Source organism: Ursus arctos, unplaced genomic scaffold (genome assembly GCF_023065955.2).
Source record: "Ursus arctos isolate Adak ecotype North America unplaced genomic scaffold, UrsArc2.0 scaffold_33, whole genome shotgun sequence".
NCBI lineage: Eukaryota > Metazoa > Chordata > Mammalia > Carnivora > Ursidae > Ursus > Ursus arctos.
Genome location: NW_026623019.1, coordinates 5,845,582 through 5,871,929, shown reverse-complemented (window position 1 = coordinate 5,871,929; position 26,348 = coordinate 5,845,582). Strand labels below are relative to the sequence as shown.

At 46.6% G+C, this 26,348-nt stretch overlaps 1 protein-coding gene across 1 annotated transcript in view; it reads left to right on the top strand.

Annotated features, from left to right (window-relative positions):
- SLC1A1 (solute carrier family 1 member 1) overlaps positions 1-19,633 on the top strand; it is an 82,749-nt gene extending 63,116 nt beyond the window's left edge. Inside the window, exons 5-12 of the mRNA XM_026519264.4 lie at positions 887-929; positions 2,242-2,340; positions 5,097-5,281; positions 6,448-6,555; positions 8,429-8,551; positions 8,966-9,160; positions 15,193-15,327; positions 17,439-19,633. Coding sequence (XP_026375049.2) covers positions 887-929; positions 2,242-2,340; positions 5,097-5,281; positions 6,448-6,555; positions 8,429-8,551; positions 8,966-9,160; positions 15,193-15,327; positions 17,439-17,685 — 1,135 coding nt within the window. The 3' untranslated portion in view covers positions 17,686-19,633. The remainder of the gene's footprint in view (positions 1-886; positions 930-2,241; positions 2,341-5,096; positions 5,282-6,447; positions 6,556-8,428; positions 8,552-8,965; positions 9,161-15,192; positions 15,328-17,438) is intronic.
- Positions 19,634-26,348: the final 6,715 nt, after the last annotated feature.

Here is a 26,348-nt window from a genome sequence, read left to right as displayed (position 1 = left end):
TCGGAATCAATCAGGGCTGGAAATTGGTCAGTTAATTTTAAGGTAGCAGTTTAAGCAGAGAATCATAAAAAAAATATGACACAGATATGCATTACGTATTTTGTCGACGCTTAAGATTTAAATGGCACTTATTTGGCAATTTCTGATGTAGGGCCAAGGTCTTTCCTTCGAGTGTTTCAGTTGAGTATAATTTCCTATCATTTCTCTTGCACCTGCTGCCCTTACAAAGGCATCATGTGCAGTTTCCAGGTTTAGCTTCCATGAAGGAGAGCAAAAAACCCTTAGACACTGCAAAGAAAGCTGAGTGCCAGTTTTTCTTTCCATTTCAGCGGCCCTCCCAAACCTGATGTAACCACAGAAATTGTAGTCACTTGCTTTGGTTGAGTTTCCAGGCGTTGAGTTTAGTGTTTATAAAAACCGCACCTTCCGTTCCATAGCCCTGTTTCATTGATTCACGTCATTTGTAATTTAGTAATGACGCTGATATTCACAATTGGCGTAGAGACACTGGGAACAAACGCAGTGGACTCTTGGTAAACATACATGCTCGTTGATGAACACTGGAGTGGACAGAATATTAAAGACGTCCCTGGCCTGTGAGCGGCCACCTGCCAGGGCTGTGTGGCACCAAGGACATAAGCGCATCAGTTACTCAGTGAACCAGCTAAGTGATGGTTGGTTAAGAGAGCTTTCTGGACTTGGTGGAAGCACAGCAGGGGGAAAACAACCTTAATCCAAAGAAGTTATTTGCAAATAAGAGGCCAGAAGAGAAACCAGAGTACTGATTCTGTGCTCTACTCCTGTTCACCAATGTATTGGGTGTGACACAAACCAAAAACAAAACACCTTTGCCTTAAAGTGACACTGCTTTTCATGTCTCCAACAGGAATATGTTCCCTGAGAATCTTGTCCAAGCCTGTTTTCAGCAGGTAATCATAATGACTTTTGCCTCCAGGTTGCTCCCCTCTTCGCTTTACCCATTCAGATTTTTATGTCCTGCTATGACCCGAGAACTGGAATGAGCCCATCCCAAGTGGCAGGAAATGTACCTATGAATATGTGCGCCCAGACGTCACAGGTGACCTCTCTGCTTCGGACCTCTGGTCCTTCGGGCCCCAGAGAAATCCCTGCTGGAACTGACTCAGGCTCCCTTTCCCTGTTTTTTGGAGAACCCTGTGGTATTTGCAAAGAAGCTTATCAGACTGTCTGCACTGTAGCACCCGGCAAAAACAGCCCCGTCTCCTCCCGCCTTCTTCCCTCACGTCAGGAGAGCAGTATCTAACCCACATGGGGGCTTCGTGTTCCTGGTGTTGGTCTTGTCCTTAATCCTTGCACGCGCCCAGTGCCGGTACGCCCCCCCAGCCATGTAACAAAGCCCTGGTTTTTTTCTCTAGGAAAGCCTCACGGCCTCTTCACTCCATTTCCTTGCTGCCCTTCTCTCTTGTTTATCTGTGCACTTGAAGACCGCGGACTCTATCACAAACTGCTGAATTCATTTACATAAATTACACGAACAGAGCCCTCTGTGTATACCAACCAAAATGGCATGAACTTGCTCCCTGCCGACCTCCAAGAGGCACAGAACCACCTCTATTTCCAGGTTCAGCCTCAGTGGTCATTTGTAAGGTTTCAAGGTTGGCAGAGCCCCAGAGCAGTGCCATTTATGCCTGGCGTAGTGGTATACTAGCTCTTTCTTAAAGCTCTCCGCTAAAGCTCACAGAACCCAGCAGGGCTGAAGGAAGGGAATTCAACACAAATCTCACTCACGGACTGGCCCTAAAGGGGCTGTTGATTTTGGAACAACCGTATAGTTCTTGACATGTACTAAAGCCATGGTGACTACGTTTATCAAAATAATGAGGTGTTTCTCCCAGAGTAAAAATAATAAATGAATAAACAAATAGCAACAAAATGACTGGCAGGATCCCTGTAGCGTCTGTTAAAGCACCTCCAAATAAAACCCCTACTTGCTTTCCCATTATCGCTCTGATAATTGGCCCCTGATTATGAAAGAGAACATTCTGGCATCATTGAATGGGGGCTGTGGGAGTCAGGGTTTGGATTTCGCGGTCTTGCATTTGCTTCCAAAGCCTCATGGGAGCTGAGAGAGGTGACAGAGGCAGAAGCCTTCCATGGTACTCGTTTAGCCAAAGTAACATATTCCTATGGTTTAGGCTCAGATGCTTGAAAAACTCTTACTTTGTTCATTTCTTCAGTCTTTTTTTTTCCTCCAACATGCAGTATAAAACCAAGCGTGAAGAAGTGAATACTGCCAGTGAGCCAGGGACGAACGTGACAGAGGCCCCTGTCACAGCCATCATGACAACTGCCGTTTCCAAGGTACCTTGTCGCCCATGCCCCTTCCCCAGTAGGCAGGGGCTGCGTTGTGAGCAAGCAAGATGGAAAGTGTCAGTCCTCACTACGTGAATTCGTGGACACACTAAAATGTATTCGTAACCCCCAAATCAACACGATGCTCTCTCGTTATTTGCAGACACAAGGAGTGGTGAGAAGTTTAAGTCACCCAACACCCACATTCCCAGCCAAAGATGAACAAGGCCAAGCTCTGCCCTTTTTTTTTTTTTTTTAAGTAGGCTCATGCCCAACGTGGGGCTTGAACTCATGATCCTGAGATCAAGAGTCGCATGCTCTACCGACTGAGCCAGCCAGGCGCCCCAGGCTCTGCCTTCTTGTTTCAGCTCTCTTGTTGTAAACAAGTGTCCTTTTAGTGGTGCGTTTATGCCACATTTTTTCACATTTTTGTGCTTTTTCATGATGATTTAGCTGTTTAAAACGTCCCCCAAGCATAGAGCTGCAGTGCTGTCTGTGGCTGTCAGGGCAAGAAGGCTACAATGGGCCATATAGAAAATACATGTGCGTGAGATCAGCCTTGCTCAGGCCTGACGGTGTTGGTGGTGAGTTTGGTGTTTATAACTCAATAATAGATAATATTTATGTGTTTTTGAACAGAAGCACACATAAAGCAAGGTTATAGACTGATTATTTGATGAAAACATTGTGAACATTGGTTCCCAGGAACCTGACCTTGTTCCTGCGAACAAGGATTCAGTATTCGCTAACTCAGTGTTGGTGGGTGACCGTTTTATAGAATGAGACTAGCCAAGCATTAGGAGAAGCAACTGAACCCCAGAGAAAAGAACGAGCCTCGTCTGTACTCTCTCTGTCACTCCTTTGAGTTGAGCTGGGCACTTCTAGGAACTGCGTTGGATTCGCAAGACTGTGTAAATACGGACCGCGGGGCCACGTTCCTTACCCGAAACTCTGCCTAGACGTGATTCAGAGCCCGGAGCTCCTCACTCTCGATGGGCCATGCGGTGTAGGCACTCCGTGTTACTCAACACTCCGCAATGGGTTTGGCGACAAGCCCCTAGGATCAAGACATCGGTAGTCCTGCAGCAGACTTACAAACATCCCGCCAGATAAGAGAAATAAACCATAAGTAGCCTCATCTCAGCTCAGGGTAGTTTCTGCCACCAAGAGTTGGCCGTCCGCTCATCCATAAACCCCCCGTGTTTTGAGAGCTGTTGGAGTTTCAGCGCTGGGCATGAAGGAGTACCACTGTACTCCTGTAGTAGATTTCTGCCGAACATTCCCTGCTTCCACTCAGAAAGAGAAGATTTAAGGAACAAATGTTTGGGAGACTTAGGAATTCAAATTAGATGGACCGCACTTGGCTTCTGCTTCCTGCTGCAGGAAGCCTCAAGTCCTCCGCCTGGCTCAGTGGCCCTGCACGCCTGAGCCCCTCCCTGCTTTCCCAGCTCCCCTCCCAGTGGCCTTCTCTATCCCATCCAGAGCCACCTTCTCGGATTCTCCTTATTCCTACCTTTGCACATGATTCCACCAAGATTTTTAGGAGCACCCCCCATGAGCTAGGCGCTGCTGGGCATTGGGATGCCAGTGGTGCAGACAGGTGTGGCCTCTGCCCTCAGGTGACAAGTGATGAGCGTTGCAGTAGGAAAGAAAAGGGTGTTCAACACAGAGGCTTAAATTAGTTTGGGGCCATAAAGGAGGAGTAGGAACTCTCCAGGCAGGGAAGGGCAGCCCGGTGCATGATGACTTTTGCCTGTGCTTATGCCATTTTTCTGGAATATGCTTCCATCTCCTGGCCATCTGCCGCTCAGCCTGAGCTCTCCCCAACCCACGGCCCCCATTCCATCTCCGCCTGATGCCGGCAACCTGTGGCTTGGCCATGCAGTTAATTACGCACCATCTTGCTATCACTGGCTTGTTTTTCTTACAGTTAATCTTATCTGTCTAGCTGTATTTTAAGACTTACCCTGTAGCCAGTGCAGTTAGCACACTCTCAGGCTTGATAAATATGTGTTTGAGTATATCAGATCGTAAGTAAAAAATGACAGGCACACCAGGAGCTTATCAACCATTTATAATACTTTATAAACCTGGCTTGTGCCACTCAGATTGTTATCTCCCTATGAAATCTCTCAGTAAATCTCACGCTGCCCCAGTCAGATTAAGTTTTTCTCAACATCCTCTCATGCTGTTCTTATCCAGGATAAGGTGAAGAAATGGTTCACAGTAGCAACTATTTGGTTAATATTTATATCTCTAAACTCCTATTGGTCATCCAAGGTTAGAGGCAGTAAAGAATGTTTCTATGCTTCACTATCAGCATAAAACAGATAGCTATCCTAAAAATGTTCACCGTGGTAAATATTTTGCACTTCCTGCATTATTAATGCCTTTTTCACGTAGACTCCAAATGTAGCTAGTAGTTAAAACAACCCCAAAAAGTGCCTTGATTCTAAAGTTCTTATTAAAAATGTAAGACATCCCAGAATAAGAACTCTTCAAAAGAAATCTTCAGGTTTGGGTTTTTTGAGAAAGAGAAAAAAAAAATCACTTTAAACTTCCGTGGCAGAGGCTGGGGGCAGTACAAACTTGATACACACATAGGTGGTTCATTGTTTTGTTTGTTTTTTCTCCCCAAGTATCGTTGACTCTGGTAGATTCCTAGTTTATTATGTTTGGCTATCGTATCTCCTCTTTTCGGGACCTCTGCCTTCCCACAAAATTATAATCATGCATCAATATATTCTCTTGGTTTTGACCCACAGAACAAAACAAAGGAATACAAAGTCGTAGGCATGTATTCGGACGGCATAAATGTCCTGGGCTTGATCGTCTTCTGCCTCGTCTTTGGACTTGTCATTGGAAAAATGGGAGAAAAAGGACAGATTCTGGTGGATTTCTTCAATGCTCTAAGTGATGCGACCATGAAGATTGTTCAGATCATTATGTGGTGAGCAGATGCCCGTGAACGCCATCTTGGTTCTCCTGACAGTTGTCCCCTCAAAATTAGACTAAAGGGGCCTATATTTCTCCAATGACCTCACCTTAGGAAGGATGACCACGGAATGTCGAGACACTGGAGTGTTGAGTAATTCTCCGTATTAGGAGTTAGTTCAGGAACAAGAATCTGACTATCAGCCATTGTCTGTTCTACCAAAGCCCTGGATCAGCTTGCACCCAACCGGCATTTATCTAAGAAATAACTCTTAAACTAGTGACTTGAAGAGGTTTCTGACACATTGAAACAAAGTGCTTTCCCTGTTAGGCTCAGTGCAGAAGTGATACTCAAAATACTTGCAACTGTATTTCGTCTCCATCCAAATGAAAGCTGCCATTTGGATGAAAACACTCCAGCAGCACCACCTGAGTATTTGCCCTGTCCCTGGAGGTGGGAACAAGTCCACCTTTTCTAGGTGACTCTGCCCCCATTTATCTCATACTGAGTTGACTCGACATTATTTACTCCCAAGTGTAGACACTGACAGTGACGCAAAGGCTTTAGTGACTTCGGCCACTTACTCCCGCTGAACCTCAGCTTCATGTGTAAAAAAGGATAAGAACAGTTTACCCCTCAAGCTGGGAGAAGTACATTAAGGGAAATGATGCATGTCAAATACTTAACTCAATACAAGGCATGCAACGAGAGCTCCACAAACAGAGCTGTTATGACCACTTCCACGACTAATTGTATTGCTCTGTTGCTGCTGTTACTACCTGGGAGACCAGATGACCGAGGCTAGAATGAGCCTGCTGGCCGTCTATGGAGGGTCAGGCAAAAATGAGATCTGCAGATGGGACCATTGGCAGGACGTACGTGCCCCGGGAGCACGGCATGGGATAGGCACCTGTTTAACCATGCATTCTTGCCAAGTTCGCTCATCTAATGTAGCTTGGGTGGACAGAATTTAAGGTGCAGGCACAGGCGCTAAATCCTGGTGCCAGTGTTGTCCATCAGGGCCTGAGGCCGAAACCTTAGCCTCATCGTGGACCACGTGCTCCTCCCAGCTGAGCTCACGTGCCAAGCCAACGTGCACGCCCTAGCTCATTTCCTCCCCAGCAATCCCCCCTGGAGAAGACACCTGATGACAAAGTGTCTGTACTGTGCTTATGTTCTAGTTACATGCCACTCGGCATTTTGTTCCTGATTGCCGGGAAGATCATAGAAGTTGAAGACTGGGAAATATTCCGCAAGCTGGGCCTTTACATGGCCACCGTCCTGAGTGGGTATGTCAGACTCGAGAGAGGAGCAGGAACTGTGTTTGAGCCGTTGGATCACTGCTGAGAGGCTGCGTTTCAGTTATAATTGGCTTCTCCCACGTGCTGAGGAAGATGGGGTTCAGAGATAAGAGCTCAGGGTGGGGGGGGCTGGCCTTTAACAGCTGTACTGGGGGAGGATTACACTGTGCTAATTGCCATATCTTGGCAGAACAGCCTGGACCGAGGTTTATTGCTGCCTTTATTAGTTGTGTTAAAATCCTTTATTGAAACAAGCAAAACCCACTGGAAGCCTCTCTTGGCATTCACTTCTTCAAGGATGGAAACTCACCAAACCCGTAAGAATAGCCCACAAGACCCCAGCCCTAAGAAAGAAATCAGGCAGGGCCTGAATGAAATGAGACTCGAGGAAGTAGGAGTGAGTAGCCGGTTGGTTCCAACCCCGTTGGTGGGGCTGGGCACTGCTACCACGCCCTGCACCATCGGAGTGTCGGAGAGGATGCTGGGAAAATCTTCAGGCTGGGAGGAATTGGGTGAAGCAGGGAGGCAGCAGAATAGATTGTTTGCATATTTATTGCAGCCCAGTTATTTGTTCCTTGAGGGGAGGTAGGATGGGATCAGTTAGGAATGGAGCCCCCGGATATCTAGCAGAGGCAGGATATGTCACAAGTGCTAAGAAATATGGACCAAGGGAATGAATAAACATCATCAACACTTCCACAGGTCAGTGCCCCCAAACACCTACCTTGAGCAGTCAGCTCACCTGTTGGAACTCAAGTGCCCTGGGGCATCCCTCTGTGTTTACCAAAAGCACAGCCCTTCCAGCCAATGAGAAGAAGCCTGGGTGTCTACAATGGGAGGGCCAGTGTCCAATACCTGGGCCCTAGCAGTTCAGGAGCAGGGCCGTCTATCCCTCTAGAGGCCAGGGCCTGTGTCTAGGTGGTGATTTCGCTGAGGTTTATTATGCTGAGCCATTTTATAACACATTTCCTCTGGTTTCTGTTCAATTCTCCTACCTGGGTTTCTAACAGAAAACTAGATTTCTCCTAGTTCTTAGCCACACGCCTGCCATCTAGAAGACCCTCACAACGGTCCTTCAGGATCTGTTTTTTCAATGGCCATTTCTTCTTAGTTCAACTTTGAATAACTGACCTGTAAACTCTTACATGGCACCTGCTGGATCAGTCTCACTTTTTAAGCCCCCTGTTTTGCGTAACCTATTTCTTTCTATGTGAAACAAGGAGTCGTTTCAGAAAGCAGGAATAAGGAAGAAAAGAGGGTCAGTCCTGATGTACATATGCCTGTAGGAGAGCAGAGACTCACTCCTTCCTGCAACCTGCCTGCCCTCTTGGAGGGTGGGCATAATCCAGCAGGACAGCAGTATGGTCCAGGGAACAGAGGAGCTGGGTGTAGGATGAGGGTTTCTGGTAGCAGTATGTGTGGAGCCACAGAGCTACCAAGAAGGAAAGGGTCTGCTCAACCTGGGAAAGTGAGGGAAGGCTTCCTGGAGGAGGGGGACCTTTTGCTGAGTCTTAGAAGAGGGGTGAGAATTCAGCAGCAGAAGGAAGTGAAAGCCCATTAGCGCCTATTGCAGGAATAGCATGTACAAGGGCTTGGCAGTGTGACATACATGTTCTGTGAGCTCTGAAATGTAGGTTCAGCTACTGGCTTCACCACTTTGATGAGATACTTCATTTGCGAAGTGCGTCTCCTCATCTTCATTGGTGGAATGGAGACATATATCCCTGCCCTTCTTTAAGGTCATTATGAAAATCAAGTGATCTATCATGAATTTAAAAAAAAAAAAAAAGCTGTTTGGAAAAAAGGATTAATATGAGGAGGTGGTGTCCTCTATGAATCTGCTTCTCTCTCTCGTTTACAGGCTTGCGATCCACTCCATCGTCATTCTCCCACTGATCTACTTCATAGTCGTACGAAAGAACCCTTTCCGATTCGCCATGGGAATGGCTCAGGCTCTCCTGACAGCTCTCATGATCTCTTCCAGGTGAATAGAGGAGGGGTATCTGGGAGAAGTCTCTGGGCCACACCTTGTCGGCTCTCACCAGCTGTAATTGAGAGCTGTCCTGGCCACACATGAAGCTGACAATGCCCCAGCTTCGGCTTGTGCTTTTATAGCTGCTTTAACTCGAGGAATGACCTCTATATTCAACGCCCATGTCCTTGAACATTTCTGCCCACTGCTGGGTATTTCCTGCCCTCGTGGTATGGCCTGCAGCCCAGGAAGGGGTTACAGCGTAACTTGGAGCAGCGGCCGACCCAGCACATTCTCATTCCTGGACCTGCCAAAAGTGCCAGACTGCTTTGGGCTCTGGGTTTGGTTTTTGGCATAGAAGTAGCTCTTCCGGCAGGGATTGACCTGTTCCTAGACCATAGGTTCCTTTCTCTTTCTACCACACAGTTCAGCCACACTGCCGGTCACTTTCCGCTGTGCTGAAGAAAAGAACCAGGTGGACAAGAGGATCACCAGGTTCGTGCTGCCCGTGGGAGCTACAATCAACATGGACGGGACGGCTCTCTATGAGGCAGTGGCAGCCGTGTTCATTGCACAGTTGAACGGCCTGGACTTGGGCATTGGGCAGATCATCACTATCAGGTAGGTCGCGAGGTCATGCTCGTGTTCATTTCTGTTAATGGAATTGTCTCAAGGAAAAATCGCTTGTGGGGGGAAAGTAAATAAATCACCTGTGAAGGAGATCAGGAAGGGTCCAGTGGTAGATTGATTTTCTTGGTCTACGAAGTCCCTTCCCAAGATTACACAGAACTTTATTACAGGAAGTGAAATTGTGGTCTGTAGGATTTCTGCTTCAGGGTCTGGAGAGCGAAAGGCATCACTGTTCTCGGTGCAGTGTGCCCACTGGGTGCTAGGGACACAGAAGATACCAAGAATTCAAGGTGGAATAAGGGAATAAGTGCCAGTCCCTGCTTTCAGGGGGTCCCCAATATGTAGGGGGATACAGATATCTAAATAAATGCTGGGGGGGTGTGATGAGCTAACATGGAGGCTTGAGGGGGCACAGAGGGCACCAAAGAAGGAAGGGAAGGTGAGGAGAGGCTTCCCGGAGAAGAGGAAGGTTTAATTAAGTCTCAGAAGAGGAATAAGAATTTGGTAAGAGAAGAAGAAACCTAAGAGCATGTGGGATGAAAGGACTAGCATGTACAGGGGCTCGTGATATAACCATGGCCTAGTTACAGAGGTTTATTGGATGCGGCTGGCATAGGGTACAATGGGGAGAATGTAGAGAAACAAGAGGGCAGGGATCATCTCATGAAAAGCTTCATGTGAGGCACTCATGGAAGGGGCTCAGACAGTCTTTCATAATATGGACAGATTTGCATTTTTAAAGGGTAACTTTGCAATATGGTGGATGAACTGGATGGGGACAAGAACATAAGCTGGAAGACTAGTTAAGAGACTACTGCAGCAGTCCAAGTAAGGAATTAAAAGGCCTACATCAGGGGCACCTGGGTGGCTCAATCACTTAAGCATCTGCCTTTGGCTCAAGTCATGATCTCAGGGTCCTGGGGAGTCTGTTTCTCTCTCTCTCCCTCTGCCCTTCCACCCTGCTGGTGCTCTCTCTCTCTCAAATAAAATCTTTTTTTTTTTTAAAAAAAAAAAAAAGGCCTATATCAAGGCACTGTCACTGAGGATGGAGAAGAACTAATGAATTCAAGAGACATCAGTCAGATTCAGAGTGAGGGATGGGAAGGGGGGCAGTTAGGATGACCTCCAGGAATGGTGATGGTTTTGAACTGGTGAATGGTGCTTACCAGAACAGAGACAAGTGGAAGAGAAGCAAGTATAGGTGGGAAAATAAAGAGTTTATGCTTTTTGTCACATTGACTTTGAAATGCCTTCAAGACAGCCAGGTGGAACTCTGCAGTGAGAAATGTGCAGATATGGATGTCAGAGGCATCAGCAGGAGGGCAGTCATCAAGCACATGGTTACGAGTCAGTCATCCATGTCTGAGTCTTAGCTTCACCATGATTAACTGTGACCTTGGCCAAGGTACTTGAATTCTACAACCTTGTTTTCTCACCTGTAAAATGATAGTAATAGTACCTACATTTTATGCAAGTAGTGACAATTAAGTCAGTGCACGTAAAATGCTTCAAACAGTGTGTACATAGTGAGTGCTTAGGGGATGGTGAGACTGTTGGGATAATGTTACGTAGAGAGGGTTTGTGCCAAATAGAAAATGACTAAGAACTGAACTCTAAAAAATCCTAATATTAGAGGCAGGCAGATGACGGGAGAACCAAGAGGGAGACCAAGAAGGCATAGAAAGGTAGGAGGAGAGCCATGAAACCATCACATCATGGAAACCCAGAGAAGAGAGGCTTCCAGAGAATGAAGTCTTCCAATGAAGACTGAAATTATCTGCTCAAGTAGATGCTGAAAATGTCATTAACGAATTTTGTCAGAATTGTTGCTCTGAAACTACCCTGTTCAAGATGGTAGCCACTAGCCACACACACAGGTTGGACAGAGCAGACATAGGAGGTTCCATCATTGTGGAATTAGGTTCTGTCATGGAAAATTCTGCTGGACAGCGCTGCTTTGAAGGGGTGGGTTGGGTTTAGAGCTAATCCGGAGACTTTCATTCAGTTTACAGTGGAAGTTTACAACTAAACTGGGTCCCTAGGCCTGCACAGGATGAATCTGGGCTTTCTGAGTTAACTCACTTTTTCATCCCCGGTACTTGGCACAGGCATAAACTGGAGATGTAAAGTAAGTTCTAACGATGTTCTAATATAGTGTATTTTTAAGTCTTTCCCAACCCTAAATCATAAAGTACTTATAGCCGTTTGCTTGAAACTAACTGAAGACAAGTGCCAACTAGACCATTGGCACATCAGCTGGGAAACTGTCTCTGTGCTGCGGGGTCTGTGAAAAGTATCCGTGGCTTTAGAAGCCTGAGCTAAAAGAGCTTGAGTCAAGTCCTGTAGTTTGAACAGCAGTGAGTGTGTTAAAATTGAAACCTTGCATCGTGTACTGTATGGTGACTAACATAATATAATAAAAAATCATTTAAAAAAAAAAAAAGAAACCTTGCATCGTGAGCTCCACAACCACCTGGGGTCCAGCTCTCATGACCTCAGTCCTTCCAAGTGCCCTTGGCCACCTCCCTCACCCTGGCCTGTGGGACCAAGCCTGCCCTGGACTGATTTCCGAGGAGTGGCTGTACGAGGTGCCCATTGGTTTGGGTATTTGCTGCTTTGTGGTAAAGTCCCTCCCCCTCCCTCAGTCCTAAGTTCCCTAGATCTTTCTAACCTTGTTTTTTTGTTAACATGCTAGACAAACTTTGGGTGTAGAGGCTAAATAATTCACATCAAAACTGCCCCACCCCCGCTCTGGTGTATTTTTTTTTTAAGATTTTATTTTTAATTCATCTTGACACCCGACGTGGGGCTCAAACTCACGACCCCGAAGATCAAGAGTCACACACTCTACCAGCTGAGCCCACCAGGCGCTCCAGTACCCTTAAATCATACTCGCTGATAAATAACCACTGGCCCAGAGCCAACAACCACAACTATGGGGCCCAGAGTAATCACTGACCTAAAATTTAAAATCCTCTCTGGCTCTGCCCGGGACAGAATGAAATAATAAACATCAGTTTTCCCTTCACAAGTTACAGTTGCGGCCCATGCGGCTGATGGTTAGAGACCCATAGTTCAGCTCCTTCTGTGGCCCGTTTGGCCCAACATCAAAGAAACATGGGCGCCATCCACCCAAGACAGTCCCTTTTGTGGTTTCATCGTAATATTCACTAATCAAAGGTTACGACTGATTGAAAATAGGATAAATATGCTTATAATGAAAGATGATGACGGGAGTTAGGGCCTAGAACAAGCTTGGAGGAGGAAAAGAGCAATAGTGGCAATTGTATTGGTGGCTTTGTAGCAGTGAGGGGTGATCTGGGGGCGGCGGGGGTGGGACCAGCGGCTGCTGACGTAGCGGAAGTGGCCTTGGTGTATAAGGACCTGGTGCATCCAGGTGCTATCCCGATGCCCTGCACATCCTACCTCATTTCACCTTCATGACGCCCCACGAAGTAGACATAGTCTCCCCATCCCACAGGCAAGAACTGAGATCCAGAGGGAACTTGCCCAAGGGCGTGCTGCTACTGAAAATAGGTCTTTTGACGCTCAAACCTCTGCGGGCTTCAGTTCACCCACCAGGCCCAGCCTGAAAGGGACCGGAGCTAAGTGTCCTCTCTGAAAACGAGATCTCTACGCCAGGAAAGAACTTTCTACCTATGATTAGTGTGTGTTCTTCTGTGAAAACTCTCTAAAGACAAAGTCGAATATATTCAAGCAGAAGGACGGGTTTTTATAGTTTTCCCCCATCTGAAGATTTATAGTTCCCAGTCTCAGACCAAAGCCCGTCAAATGACTGAAGTTTAGGAAGCAAGGTCAAGGCTCCAGGGCAGAGTTTTCTTTGACGAAATGGGTTTTGAGTTTCGAGCCCAGCCACAGGCTATAGGGACGTGGTTAACCGTGATGTGTTGGGACTTCCAGAAGGGACCCGTGGTCATGGGCGCAAATCACTTCTGGCAAAGAAAACCCACTGTTGCAGTCAATGTAAATTTTTTTTCAACCAGCTTTGAAATAAATTTAGGTTTTCCAAAGCGTACTTAAGTCAGAACAGATCTAAAGGGTTATGTAGGCCTGAAACTTTTCGATGAATTGGGACAGCCCAGAAATCTTTAATTTACTGTAAGTTGGTGGCCACAGCCGCTGAAGGAAAACACACTTGTCAAACGCTGGCCTGTGTTTGTGCCCTCAAACGGCATCTGCAGCTCATGGCGAGCAGATGACTGAGTCTTGGAATCAGCTTCATAAACATTCTGAGGCTTTGTGAGCCCACAAGAATATGGATTTGTGGACAGAATCAGGGATTCTTCTAGTTTAAATGGATAGTTTCTACATCTTCACCTTTCAACCCAGTGGCCTCCTTGGACTAACGATGAGAACGGGTGTCCAAATGTATAGCGGGTGTCCTCTCAAATTCATTCAAAATTCAGGGGAGCCCTTGTTTCCTCCAAAATGACCAGATATTTTTTCTTTTTTAATTTAAATTCAATTAATTAGCATAGAATGTATTAGTTTCAGAGGTAGAGTTTAGTGATTCATCAGTTGCATACAACACCCTGTGCTCTTTACATCCCGTGCCCTCCTTAATGCCCATCAATTACCCCATTCCCCACTCCCACCCTCCAGCAACCCTCAGTTTGTTGCCTGTGATTAAGAGTCTCTTATGCTTTGTGTTCCTCTCTGATTTTATTTTTCCCTCCCTTCCCCTCTGATCCTCTGTTTTGTTTCTTAAATTCCACATATAAGTGAGATCATATGATAATTGTCTTTCTCTGATTGACTTATTTCGCTTAGCATAATACCCTCTAGTTCCATCCATGTCACTGCAAATGGCAAGATGTCATTCTTTTTGATGGCTGAGTACTATTCCATTGTGTGTATAGACCACATCTTCTTTATTCATCTGTCGATGGACATCTGGGCTCTTTCCATAGTTTGGCTATTCTGGACATTGCGGCTATGAACATTACGTTGCAGGTGCCCCTTCGGAGCACTACATTTGTATCTTTGGGGTAAATACCTAGTAGTGCATTTGCTGGGCCATAGGGTAACTCTGTTTTCAACTTTTTGAGGAACCTCCATACCATTTTCCAGAGTGGCTGCACCAGCTTGCATTCCGACCAGCAGTGTAAGACGGTTTCCCTTTCTCCGCATCCTCGCCAACACATGCAAAATGACCACACTTGAATAAGGATGATATTTTTGATGAAAACCTACACATTCCAAAGAGAAGAATCCCTAGCACCACATTTTATCTGCCCAGGAAGGATCTTTTTAAATACACAGTAATGAAGTTCATCCGACTGCCTCTCCTGGTTCCAGACCTCTCTTCCTTTTGCAGAAAGTACATCACTGGCAGAACGGAGGAGGCAGGGATAAACGGTCATACCTCGGCCAGGAGATATGGCTCTCTCTCAGTTCAGCGCCATGGAGGGCAGCTCCCAGAGGCCAAGAGTCTTGCGATGTCAAGAAGGCACATAAAACCTGCTTGATCGCTGCCCCATTCCTTCCCCTTCACCTGAAATATGCTTCCCATCTACCTGTACACCCTCCCTCTGACCGTCCTTCTAGGCAACAACTACTCCTGGCACATATCAGATGCCAGTGAATGACTGGCTGGGTGGGTAGATGGACACAGGGAGAGAGCAAGCAGGCAGAGAGGTCGTTGGCACCTGGATGCCTGGAGAGATGGCTGATGCCTTCCACGCACACCCCAGTCAGTGAACTCCTGCCCTCCTCTTGAATGTCCCTCCTGCACATTCTTCGAGTACCACTCAGGCAGTTCCTCCCTTCCTTGCATTAGAGAGATTTGCCATATCTCCCCCTGAAAGGAGATCGAGCCCCCCACCGTGGTCCCCCACAGCTCTCTAATGAGGCAGAGCTGACGCTCAGCAGAGAACAGATGCTAACTGGCCAATCTGGGGACACAGAGGTAACAGCCATCGGGACTAACGGTTTCGGGCCAGGGGCCCTGAGGGGAGAATCGGATGTCTAACTCCTTCTGCTCCCGTGTGTTTTGGCTGCAGTGTCACGGCTACGGCTGCCAGCATCGGAGCTGCCGGCGTGCCCCAGGCCGGCCTGGTGACCATGGTGATCGTGCTGAGTGCTGTAGGCCTGCCCGCAGAGGATGTCACCCTCATCATCGCCGTGGACTGGCTCCTGTGAGTTGGAATAAACGCACTGCCTCGGCCGGAGGGGGAGGCGGGCTTCCCAGCCCTGCAGGATCTGCACTCTGTCATCATTCTGTCCTCAGATTGACTAATGAGCCATCTGTTGCTGCTTTAATTTCCCTCTGATCAGGCCATCTGATAACGTGCTTAAAAATTAACTCCTCGTAACTTTGAGCGGTGACTTTAAAGGGCCAGGGATCTCCATTAGCTCATGTATACCTGATAATGCTCAAGGATAGGAGTGGGGTGTGCGAGGAGATGTGCATAAAATAATGAGGTGAAGAGGCTGGACAAGGTCCCAGACATTCCAAACCCCAGAGGCTCCCCTCGCCTCTCCGGGCCCTGGGTCAGCCTCATAGGTTTAGAACTGCCTGGTTCGATGGCAGCCCATCTTCCCGACACCTTCAGCATCGTCAGGGGCGGAGGGCACAAGCAAAGGCTTTGGGGTAAGACTGATTTGAGCGTGAATCCCTGTTCAGTGGCTCAATGGCTGTTTGGCAAGTTCCTTAGCTTCTCTGAGGCCCAGTTGCATGATCCGAGAGATGGGAAAGATTCTGTGTATTTCATTAGGTGGGTGCAAGGTCTGAGTGAGCTCATGTGAGCAGAGTGTCTAGAACAGTGTCTGGCAGGAAGTATATGCTCCATAAATGGCAGGTTTTATTGTTATAGTGAGAATGATGTGGACAGTTCACGTCCTCATCAACGGCTCTCACACATCTCCGCACATGCACACACGCGTGGTGGGCTGAGGAACACCGCAGAACATCTGGGCAAGAATGTGCCTTGTGTGACACAAGTTAGGATGAGCCTGGTCCCCGGTGTAGCCTTAATACCCACTCCATGCATTGGTCTTCCAGCATGTAGGCCTGGCTCTGTCCCCTGGTCACCCCGGGCACGCGGGGCTCCCTATCGAGCCTTTACTCAGAACTGGCCCGGGGCTACCGGGGAGTACAGCGCTGGGTGGTTTGCAGGTAGCAGCCTAAATGGGGAAGATACAGTCACACCCCAGGAGGTGAAACCTCCTTCCCTGGGAAGGCAGGCCACATGGGGCCCCCTCAGCGGCTGGCTGGTTCTGCAAGGCCCCCAGCTGAAGTGGCCCCTTTCTTGCTAAGACACCCTATCACTGAGGCAAGTGCTTCGATTTTTCTTTCTAGTGATGAGGGTGGGTTTGCACTTGTCTCCTTTCCCTGATTCTTCCTGGTGACCTTCACATCCAAGATACCAAGAAAAGTCAAAGGTCCAGTCTGATCCGTGGGATGAAAAGACACTGGTTGGTTCATACCAGCATCTAGTTCAGTCCATGACCTCGTTCTAAATCACAGAAGGGCATCCGGAATGGGGCTGGATAAACGCTGTTGGCCTTTTCTGTCCTGCAGGGGTAGTTCTCACAAAAGTCTTCCTGCGCACAGTTCCTCCCAGCCGGGCCCCACCGTCCTCTCACCAGGAAGCCTTCTCCGCCGCACGTCTTCCTGCCACGGCGTCTCCTCCAAGCCGTCTGGGAGCTAAGGCTGGCTCAGGGTGCCACAGGGAGGAAGCCACTCCTCGGCTGGTCTGAGCTTTCTGGCCCTGCGCTCTGCTGTGTCCCTGCTGGCTTGCTCGTAGAGTGACACAATGTGGCAGAGAAACGACTACACCAGGGACACACAAACACACAGGAACATATTCCCCCTTGGCGTGTACACCACTCACAGGACCCCCTCACCCTAGCCAAGAGCGAGCCTGGAAATGCCCCACGACGGAGGTTAGGGGTGAGAGGCTTGCTCAATGCCGACCTTCCCTCAGCTCCCCCAAAATATCTGTGAGGACTAGTCACATCTCTTTAGGAGGAGAGGACAGAATCTGGGGAGACTGGTGCTGGATGTGGGAGGGTCATTGTGAAATACCGGGAGCACACACCCGGGGAGCCCATTTGCTCATTCTGTGCTTCTGTGAGCCACCTTCTGCCCCAGGCCTGTGAAGAGAGGAGCCTCTGATCCAGCCACAAGGATGGCACATTCTCCATTTGCTTAATTCGTAACTGAATGCTTCAGATCCTTCTCTCTCTCCAGCGGCAAATGCAAATGAACTGGCCTCTAGTCTGACTCACGCTCTCTCCTCCCCAGGGACCGGTTCAGGACCATGGTGAATGTCCTCGGTGATGCGTTCGGGACAGGCATTGTGGAGAAGCTCTCTAAGAAAGAGCTGGAACAGATGGATGTTTCATCTGAAGTCAACATCGTAAACCCGTTTGCTTTGGAATCCACAGTCCTGGAAAATGAAGACTCGGACACCAAGAAGTCCTATGTCAATGGAGGCTTCGCGGTAGACAAGTCTGACACCATCTCATTCACCCAGACCTCACAGTTCTAGAACCCCTGGCTTCATAGGACCAGGAATGATGGACAGCTCCATGAAGAGTCATCTCTTAGCAAATTCAAACATTAAATAAGGAAGAGAAAAACACTAATGGCCAACTGTACATTTGACTTGATATATACAGACTTCCAGATTATTTTCTATATTTGGATTCACAGCTTTCGCTCTCCAGGTTCTGGGACTTCGGGGTTGGGTAACATGAAAGAAAATAGATTAAAAGGAAAGCTGGATTGTCTGGATTGTAAAAATTCTATGAGAGACCAAGTTTGGAAGGAAATGGAGTAACTGTTGGATTAGGACATGGATCTGGAAGAAAAATTGCTTTCTCATACACAGTCCAGTGTTTTGGGTTTTTAAAAAAAAAAAATACTCTCATTGATTACAAATTTTTACTCAAGCTTTCTATTGGCATGGATTTCCTTTGACTTCTCACATTTTTATAGATTATAATGCATATAAACACCCCTCCCCCCATTAATGTGCCAAATTGTCCATTTGTAACTCATCTCCAGCCCATTTCAAAGTAACCGCTTTGAAAGAAAACAGACCAGCACAGTTCTGTAATCAGAGTTTTAGGATGGGTGTGGGGTTTTGTGGGAAGGGTTCTTTTTTCAATGTACTGTATTGGGACACTGGAAACTAGTAACCCAGTGTTCAGTATAGAGCTAGATAGGTAGATATATATGTATATATTTATTATTTTCGTATAAGTTGCCAGAGATCAGAATTGAACTGTCAATGTGAAATAAAGAGCCCTCCTTGTACTTGAATAATAACTACGATCTCAATCCAGATCTGCTTTGGGGCTTTTCCAAATTCCTGTCCCAGGAGCACAAGAGTGAAAAATCATGATGTCTGGTTGTTCCACGTCTCTGTGCCAGCCTCAGAGCAGACATGTCTTAGGGTGATCCTTCCAGGTGGCACGGCCTTTCATCTACAACTCCCAGACTCTCCTGCCGGGAGGAAGTTGTATCTGCTGTGTATAAGATGGGATACAAAGGTGTCACTCACATAAGGCCGGATGTGTTTTTATCCAACCGGAAGGCTTCATTCCTCTGAGGTCAAGTATACCCACTTAAAAATGACAGGACTTCGCCCTTTTGTACCCCTCAGGGCCCAAACCACAGTGGCAAGCTACCAGCTGAGTTGTATTTTAATATGGCCTTGATGGGTTGAACGAGTCACATTGACCAGAAAAAGCACTGTCCTTACCCTGGATTCTTGCCGAGTAAGGCCCACAACGTGAGACGTTGGTTATCAGTGGTTCAGGGAAATCCTTCCATTGTATGAAACTCATCTCCTCCTCAAGGGAGGATTGTTTCAACTAGTAGTCTAGTCATCTCAGCCCTGCTCCTTACCACCCGTTTCCTGTCATTCTCCTGCTAATTTATGAAGATAGTTTTTTAGAAAGTCTGTGCTTCAGCTCTTATCTTGTAAATAACGCTTCACATAATAAAAACTTGTATTTACACCGAGATCCAAAATAGTCCCGTTTCTGCAGTATCGAGTAGCCAATTTAAGCCTGTGCTTTGGTATTTAAGAAACCAGACACTGTGCCAAAGATCGTGGAAAAGTAAATAAACGCTCAATATTGACCACCCATGCCCGAAATCTATAAGAGAATGATAACTGGACTGTCGTGTAAACACCATAAATATGGAATCGTGATTGAATGTGAGTTTTAAAATGCAAATATTGATGTTGTGCGTTGGAAGCAAATCTAAATATGGATGCAGCCGAATCCATAATTTGTCGTGGGCTGAAAGGTCCTACGGCCTCGGCAGTGGGCTCGGATCTGAGGCACGGGATCGCCAGAGCTGTCCGCGAACTGCGGGTCATCCTTATTTTGGAGCGAGTTTGTAACCAGCCTCTTAACACACTGTGCTGTTAACTCATAAAAGAGAACAATGTCCCATGTCAGCCTCAATAAATATTTCCAACCTTCCTCCTTGCCAGCCTTGTTCCTCTTTTATCCATTCTTTTATCTCACTCGGAAGGGGTGTGGGAAGGTGGAGACATGGTCAGTTGATTCAGATTGGAAACAGACTGTTTTCAAAACTATTTCCACTGAAGGATGAACATCAAGGCTTGAGGAAAAGTAATCTGGTTCTTCACGTGGATCTGTGGGGGTGATAGGCTGGGGCCCTAAGTGGTGAACAGGTCGTCCGCATTTTATCACTGAGATGAAAGGGAAGGTATAACTTGGCTAGAAGTTCCCATACTGGGAGGGAGTCTTATCTCCATATGATGGCGCCCTGGTTTCACGGAAGGACCAGTCCTGCCCTCCGAGATGTGCCTACGAATGACAAATGCCGCATTCAGGGATGCCACCGTCCTGCCCGGAACCTGAGTCATGATGGGGTTCTGCTGGTGGACGCACTCGTCTAAGACGGACAACAGAGAAATGGACAACTCCCTTCCCTACAGGAAGGGACTTGTCCCCCTACAGAGGACAGTGTCTCGCAGAAATGCTTATCACTACCTGGCCAGGCTAATTCAGGGTCGTTACCTCTTCATGTGACATGCAATAAACACCCAGCACCAAAACTACTCAGAGACTTGTCTGGAAGAGTTAATACACCTGAGCAGGGGCCCCTATGACTGTGATCTTGCCCAAAGTATATTCATGTACAGAGGAACAGTGTTATCAGCTCTAATAAATGACTAGGCCTCAACAAATCTTTGTGAGCCCACCAGGTCCAAGGCCCTTTATTAAAAACACCCCCCACTCTTAGGAGAGCTTGAGAAAACTGTGCTTGGCTTATTAGGCAGTGAGCCAGCAATGGTGTTGGCTTTGCAGGTGTTAAGAATCTTCCCTCCTGGAACAGAAAGAGGAAATGGCCGTGCGGAGCTTGGGTAGAATGCCAAGAAGATTCTATGCAACAGGATCGATATTCTGTATTCTCTAACTGCCCAGCAAGGCACCACAGAAACCATTGAATGGGCACACAGCCCAGAGCCCTAATCAGCTCTGGGACTCTTGCCAGTGATCTAAGCCTTGGTTCTTATCCTGTGAAATGAAGATAACAAATCTTGTCTCGTGAGACTGCTTTAAGTATTAGTTGAGAAACTGGATGTGATGCATTTAGCACATAATATGTTCAGTAAATGCTAGTGCCTCTCACCCCCAAAAACACCCTATAGCCCACCCCACCCCCACCATTTACATGGGTAATCCACAGACATGCAGCTGCCCGAATTGCTCAGCACTGATGTGGCTGAGGACTGGAGCTCTCACCACTTGGCCTCACCTGGTTAGTACAGCAAAGAGTAAATCCAACCTAGTGAGACTTAATAAGCAACCCCATTCATGAAGGGGAAAGCCCTTTCTGAAAATGGGACACTTTCACCTAAACAGTCTAAGACCTAGAATGTTTCCTCCTGCAAACGATCATGTGCGGATTAAGCAAAGGTAAGCATTCACAGTCTATTTTCTGTGCTCCGAGACACACAGAGGGACTTGAAGTGCTCGGGCTGCACGCGTGAGATGCCCATTCACGGAGCACCCCCTCCTGTGTGCTGAAATCACAGGAGGACATGAAGGTCACTTCTGTCATCCTGGTCCATAAATCTCACATAACCGTCCCCATCGGCTGGAAGCAGACTTTGTTCTGGGCCCCACCTGGGGCTTTGTAATACCCCCTGTGCAAGGAAATATGCCTCCCTCCCCTGCAATCTTCAGCTTTTCGAGTGAAAGCTATATAATCTAAACAACCAGAAGTAGGCCCAGCTAAATCAGCTTTGGGAACAGCATACTGATCTGGAGATACGGAATCAGGTGACCGCACCTCAGAGTACGAAGCTGTTGACCATGGATGGGAGATCACTGGGGACATCTGTTTTCCAGTGGCCTAGGCTAAATAAGGCCACAAAACTTCTAAGCAAGCCAAAAGATCTGACCACACAATTGATGGCCTGTTTCCTCTCTCACTAGCAAAATCCAGTGCCGTGCCTGATTTGGAGGAGGTCTCTCTGGGATTACTGAGACATTTCTGGTGTCATCCTCAAATCTCCACTTTGCCCAACTGTAAGGTCTTGCAAGGTTCAGTACAGTTATTAGTAAGCCTCCGACGCCCAGATAAAATCAATAGCCCTTTTGTTACTCTTGTTGGAGGAAAGGAACACGAAAAGCAGTGGCCTCATCTAGAGACGGTTCACCGATCTCGAGAGGGCCTCGCTCGCCTGGAGCTGGGAAGCTCTGGCCTCAGGACAGTGAAATCAGGGTATTACCTAGAGAGAAGCTTGCCCCACAAGAGTACCGTTTATCAAAAGATGGAGGCAAAGAAATCCGGAAACTAATACACAGAATCAACCGAACTCCTGAGTGGTAGCGTTTGGATCCCAGCCCCACCCCTTTCCCACCCACCCAGCCAACCCCCGTTTTCCCTCCGAGAAGATGCCTTTTCCAGACTGGAGGCTCTTGCAGGTGCCGTTCCTCCGTGACTCAGGAATCCACTAGATCATGTGAGGACACCACATCCTCTTTCCTCACTGCAGGGCATTTGAGGGAACGCAAAGCAAGGTTGCATCATCTGGGCATTTCAGAGTCAGAGGTCTGGCTGCCAGGGGTAAAGAATGAGGAGTTTGAAAATCTGGTAGTAGTCAGGGTCTGCTTTATGTTGCCCTGGCCCTGTAGAAAAACGTAGGTTTTCCAAGGGGAGGATAAGACGGGTTGAAATGAACTGAGTGGTTGGTCCCAGGAGGGCAGTGGCAGGCGAAGAGGCACCCCTCCATCCCTGCAAGGTATTTCACCTTCCGGACATGGCTTCAGAAAGTGCTGAAGGCATGCACATTTTAAAGATGACTTTGATCTTCCTCCAAGCATTCAAATGTAATTCTCATTTAAGGAGTCCTTGTGTATCCAAGGTCCTCCGCTTAGCTTGCCAAGAATGATTAGAGGCCAGCTGAAAGATCTGTCGGAGCTGAAGACTTGGGGGGAGGGGGTTCTCCAGAATGGATCTGTGGATAACAAAATATCTGGGTCTTTGGGAAACTGCGTGGGTCTCACAAGGGTCAGACAAGTGCTACCGTGTAACTCATACTTAAGTTTTCAATTTAAAAAACCACCAGCAGTTAGCAAGAGGAACACTGGCTGATCCTTCCCCAACACTTGCTTTCGTCTTCCCAGCATCCCAAACTGGCTTTAATGCCCAGGACTTATCCACTAATCCTCCGTTTCCTAATTTAGCCAGAAACAGTAAGACAGACAAGAATGGGTCGTCTTCCCACTAAGTGCATACACACACACTCAAAGCTCTTTGCTGGGTCAGGAGGGGCCAGTTAGGAACCCATGGCACCTGTAGTTGACGAGAAATCAGAAGCGCAAACAGGGCAGCCTCAGGCTGCAAGGCTACTGGGCTTGCCTTCCTGGCACGAAGGAAAAGTTTGCTCCAATACCATTCCAGGCAGAGAGCCACCTACCCCATTCTTGGGCAACATCACCTTTCGTAAAGATGACACTCTAAGGCAAATAAAGGTCCAGTTTCTTTTTCTCCCCCTAAGATTTATTTTTTTTTTGAGAGGGGGAGGGGCAGAGGGACAGGGACAGAGAGCCGCAAGCGGACCCACGTGGGGCTCGATCCCACCACCCTGAGATCATGACCTGAGCCGAAACTTAGAGTCAGATGCTTAATGGACAGTGCCACCCAGGTGCCCCCAGGTCCAGCTGCTTTAAGGATGATGACCCCACTGCTGCAGGCACTAAGTGAGGAGTTTTCTCCCTGCCAGGACGAGTGCGGAGGATGATGGGATGTCATGATTCCAGGAGAACAAACAGCAACAACGCCGCAGAGGAAGCTCATTTTTATTGACTCAACAAATGTTTGCAGAGCAGTTACTGTGTGGCAAGCACAGTTCTTAGCACTTAACAAATATTAACTCACTTAAAAAAATAATCTCAACACCACCATGAAGTAGGGACTGTTATTATCCCCTTTCTAAAGATGAGAAAACTGGTACAAAAAGTTCGCTTGCCCAAGATCACACAACAGAGATCACACAGCAATTTGGCTCCAGTGTCGACATTCTTCACCAGGTACTGAAAGCCAGAGAAGGCCAGGAGTGCTAACTCAAGTCTGGGGTGGCCTAAAATTTTCAAGACAAATCGTCATCATTGTTAACATCTACAAGTGTTAACTGCGTGCCTGACACTGTCCTAACTCTTCCACGTGCTTAATGGCATTTATCCTTCTCAACACTCCTATCAGGCAGGTATTATCACGCTCCGTGTTCCAGATAAGGAGCCGTGGCTTTGAGAGAGGACGGGACTTGCCCAAGTTCACGCAGACTCAAACCGGGTTCCAAAGCCTGTGTTCCTAACCACTGAGGTGGTGCTTCAACGTGCCTAAAAATTCCATGCAAAGGGAAAGCAAGGGGAATCAAAAACCTCCCAACAAGGAAAAGTCCAGGTCCAGATAGCTTTGCCAGTGAATTCTACCAAATATGTAAAGAATACCAATCCTACCCAAAGGCTACAAAAATACTGACTCCAAGGGACACGTGCACCCCAATGTTTATAGCAGCATTATCAATGATAGCAAAAATAGGGAGAGACCCCAAATGTCCATCGAGTACTGAATGGATAAAGATGTGATATATACATACACAGTAAAATATTACTCAGCCATAAAAGAAGAATGAAATCTTGCCATTTGCAACAAGGTGGATGGAGCTAGAGTGTATCACACTAAATGCAATAAGTCAGAGAAAGACAAATATCATATGATTTCACAAATATGTGGAATTTAAGAAACAAAACAGATGTATATAGGGGGAAAAGAGGCAAACCATAAAAGAGACTCTTAACTATAGAGAACAAATGGAGGGTTGATGGAGGGCAGGTGAGCAGGGGGATGGATTAAATGGGTGATGGGGATTAAGACAGGTACTTGTGATGAGCACTGGGTATTATTTTAAGTGATGAATCTCTAAATTCTACTCCTGATACTAACATTACACTATATGTTAACTAACTGGAATTTAAATAAAAACTTGAAACAATAAAAAATAAAAAAATAAAGAATACCAATCCTTCTCAAACTCCTCCAAAAAATACAAGAGGGATGCCTGGGTGGCTTAGTCTGTTAAGCATCTGCCTTCAGCTCAGGTCATGATCCCAGGGTCCTGGGATCGAGCCCCATATCGGGCTGCCTGCTCAGCAGGGAGTCTGCTTCTTCCTCTGCCCCTCCCCTCTGCCGCCTGCCCCCCACCCCCCGCTCATGTGCACATGTGCTCTCACTCACTCTCTCGCAAGTAAATAAATAAAACCTTTAAAAAAAAAAAAAAACAGAGCAGAGGTAACACTTTCAAATTCATTTTCCAAGGCCAGAATTACCCTGAAATCAGGGGCAGACAAGGACATTACAAAAAAAGAAGATTGTAGGCCAATATCCCTGATGAACATAAATGCAAAAATCCTCAACAAAATATTAGCAAGCCAAATTCAACAGCACAGTTATTAAAAGGATCATACACCATGATCAAGTGGGATTTATTCCTGAGATACAAGGATGATTCAACACCCACAAATCAGTAAATGTGATTGATACACGATGGTAATGACATGAAGGATAAAAATCATATGGCCATCTCAGTAGATGCAGAAAAAAATTCAACAAAGTTCAACATCCTTTCATGATAAACTCTCAGCATACAGAAGGAACATAAACATAATAACAGCCATATAGGACAAGTCCACAGCTGACATCATACTCAATGGTGAAAAGCTTTTCCTCTAAGATCAGGAACAAGAATGTTCACGCTCACTACTTTTGTTCAACGTAGTACGAGAAGTCCTAGTCAGAGCAATAAGCAAGGAAAATAAATAAAAGGCATCCAAATCAGAAAGGAAGAAGTAAAATTGTCTGTTTGCAGATGACCTGAGACTATATATAGAAAACCCAAAAGACACCACCAAAAAACTGTTAGAATAAACAAATTCAGGAAAGTGACAGGACGTAAAATCAATACACAAAAATCAGTTGAGTTTCTATAAACTAACAACAGATTATTAGAAAAAGAAATTAAGAAAGCAATTCTATGTACACCAGCATCAAAAAGAGTAAAATACTTTGGAATAAATTTAACCAAAGAGGTGTTAAGACCTGTACTCTGAAAACTAAAACATTGACGGAAGAAACTGAAAGAGACACAAATAAATGGAAGGATATTCCAGGCTCATAGATTGGAAGAATTAACATTTTAAAATGTCCATACAACCCAAAGCTTTCTATAGATTCAACCCAATTCCCAGTAAAATTCCAATGGTATTTTTTAGGAATAGAAACAACAATCTTCTCTTTCTGTATGGAACCACAAAAGACCACCAAAGAGTCAAAGCAATCTTGAAAAAGAAAAACAAAGATGGAGTACATTCCCAAGGGAAACGAAATCACCACCTCAAAAAGATATCTGCACTCCCGTGTTCACTGCCGCACTAGTCACAACAGCCAGGATGGGAAAAAACCCTAAATGTCCATGGATGGATGAACAGGTAAAATGAACGCGATACACACAATGGAACCATAAGTCAAATATCTTAAAAACAAAAAGAAGGAAATCCTGCCATTTGCTACAACATGGATAAACCTAGAGGGAATTATGCTGTGAAATAAGCCAGACAGAAAAAGAAAAATATACTGCAGGAAGCCTGGGTGGCT